Source organism: Fulmarus glacialis, unplaced genomic scaffold (assembly GCF_000690835.1).
Source record: "Fulmarus glacialis isolate BGI_N327 unplaced genomic scaffold, ASM69083v1 C14258439, whole genome shotgun sequence".
NCBI lineage: Eukaryota > Metazoa > Chordata > Aves > Procellariiformes > Procellariidae > Fulmarus > Fulmarus glacialis.
Window position 1 is genome coordinate 1 of NW_009242922.1, and position 2,300 is coordinate 2,300.

Genomic DNA, 2,300 nt, shown 5'->3' on the forward strand with positions numbered 1-2,300 from the left:
AGGCGGGGTGTGCGTGCTCTCCATGTGCTCCCCCCTTCTTTGCGCAGTGAACGGGCTCCAGGCTCGGACCTTTGGCGTCTGGACCCTGCTGTCATCAGTGATCCGCTGTCTCTGCGCCATCGACATCCGCAATAGGACGTATGTAAAGGAGCACCAGAGAAATCCTTCGGTTTGCTTGCTAGTCACAACCTGAGCTTAGAGGGCAGCGCGGAGGAGGTGGGAAATCAAAAGCTGTTCCTGAACTTTCTATAGGGTTGAAAGCGTTCCCCTGAAAAGCTTAAATAGCAGCGCGGGATTGTGTGTAAACTGCTGCTTCTCTCTGCCTCTGTGGGAGAGCCTGCGCATTTCAGTTCTGTTTCTTAGCTCAGGCAGAAATTGGTAGATCTGAGAACTTCTTATGTCACAAATTTCTGAGCTCCAGCTTGGAAAGCATCTTCTGATGGTGTTGCTGCTCTGTTGACATTAAGCAATCGCTAATGCTGTGGTCTGATTGATGCTCGGTACTTCTTTTCCTATGACAGCTCAGCTAAAGACAGTGGCAGGCTGAGAGGCCCCTTGCAGTGGTCTTAACCCGCTGCCTTCTTCCATACACTCTTATCTGGGGCTGAGGACAAGGCCTGAGGTGCAGCCTGATGCTGTGGTGGGAGGCAGGCCATTTCTCCCTGTGGTAACAGAAGTATTTCTGAGAGGGATTTCCAAGCAGGCTGACTCTGGGGCTGTGCTAGACAAAGCCTGTGTTGGAGATTGCTAGAACTCACTCTTTTGTCACCGCCTCCCCCAGCCCTGCAGCAGAAGTCACTGTTCACCTGGCAGCATGTCCTTAGATTGCCTAGGCTTGTCTGTGGTAGGGAGGTGCAGGGACTCAATTATCTGTTTTTAGGGGGTGGTGGCAATGCCAATTACTATGAAGCCAGTTGTTTCTTAGAAGGATTTTCTATCTTGCATCTCTTGGACCTGCTCCCTTTCCACAGTTGTGGCCCCTAGAGGGTAGCAGAGCACAGGTGGGAAGATGTGATGGGTGATGCAGCCTGGAGTCAGCCAAGTCCTGTCGCCCTAGTTCTCGGCTCATCCAGTTCTCACCCTCTTTTTGTGTGCACACATGCTTCTTACTTCACCGGTGCCCTACTCTTGCTCTTCCCTCTTCACCTGCCTTCAGGCCAGATAATGCCTGTGACTTTCAATGTGCCATTGAACAAGCTGCCCCATTTTTCTCTCAGCTGTTGCCCAGGGAGCTTTTGCACCTCACTAGACAAGGGACCAAGTGCCCTCTGTGCTGCCACAGTGAGGACAGAGGGGGCAGCATGCAGGTTTGCCTCTTTTCCACTCAGCCATGCTCATGCCCGTACTATGGGCTATATGATAACCTGCTTCTTTCTGCTCTCCAACAGCCTCTATTACATCACGCTCTTCACCTTCTTTTTGGCCCTTGTTCACTTCCTCTCCGAGGTCTTCATTTACCACACTACAGCCTTGACAATTGGAGTTATGGCACCCCTCATGGTAGCAAGTAAGTAGAGCTCTGCATCCTCCCAAAACAAACTCTCCTTGGAGCTATGACCCCCCAGAAAAACTCTCCACGGGGCTATGAGCTAAGGGCAGGGAGGGGATGGTGGGAGGGAATGTCTCATCTCCTGTCCAGCATTTTATACACAACTTATCCTGTATGTCCATCACAGGTTTCTCTATCTTGGGAATGTTGATTGGGCTGCAGTACCTGGAGGTAGAAGCACTGTCGCAAAACAAGAAGAAAAACTGAAGCTGAGGGCCCTGTGTAGGTCAGCGTTGTCTCCTATCTTCACTGCCAAACTTCCACTAAAGCCGGCTGAACTTCTCCAGGACACCAGTCCCACTGGCAGATCAATATTGGACTGTGTCAATCATTCTTCATTACCAGGTGTTTTTTCTTATCCAGGCAACATGTCAAAGACCAAGTCCTAGGGGAGTTTGTGTCAAAGCTTGCGGGGGGCAGTTGGTGACTGCCTCCCCGAAGGATAGCAGCGAATGTCTCGGGCGTGCCCAGTGCACTAAGGACTTCTTTCCCAGTGTACCTGTGGGGAGGAGGTGTAGAGCTACCCAGGATCCACTGAACACTTTAGACCAGAAAGGGAGAACATGTGCTGCCCCTGGCATTGCTGTGTAACTTGCATGTGTGTGTTCCTCAGGGGCCATTTCTAATAAATGACAGAAAACTGCAAGGTGCTATGTCTGTCTTTCTGCTACACAGCAGTGGGTAGAGGATGTACAACCTCAGAGATAACAGCAGTTTCTACTGTATGTTGCAGGATAAATAATCTCTCTTT

At 50.7% G+C, this 2,300-nt stretch overlaps 1 protein-coding gene across 1 annotated transcript; it reads left to right on the plus strand.

The window, feature by feature from the left end:
- Positions 1-47: 47 nt before the first annotated feature.
- On the plus strand, positions 48-1,756 carry LOC104071910 (chromosome unknown open reading frame, human C14orf1; the record flags this gene model as incomplete). The annotated part of the gene is made up of 4 exons (XM_009586374.1): positions 48-138; positions 1,157-1,261; positions 1,389-1,507; positions 1,677-1,756. Coding segments are annotated over 4 exons (395 nt in total), but the record flags the coding sequence as incomplete, so codon positions are not given.
- Positions 1,757-2,300: the final 544 nt, after the last annotated feature.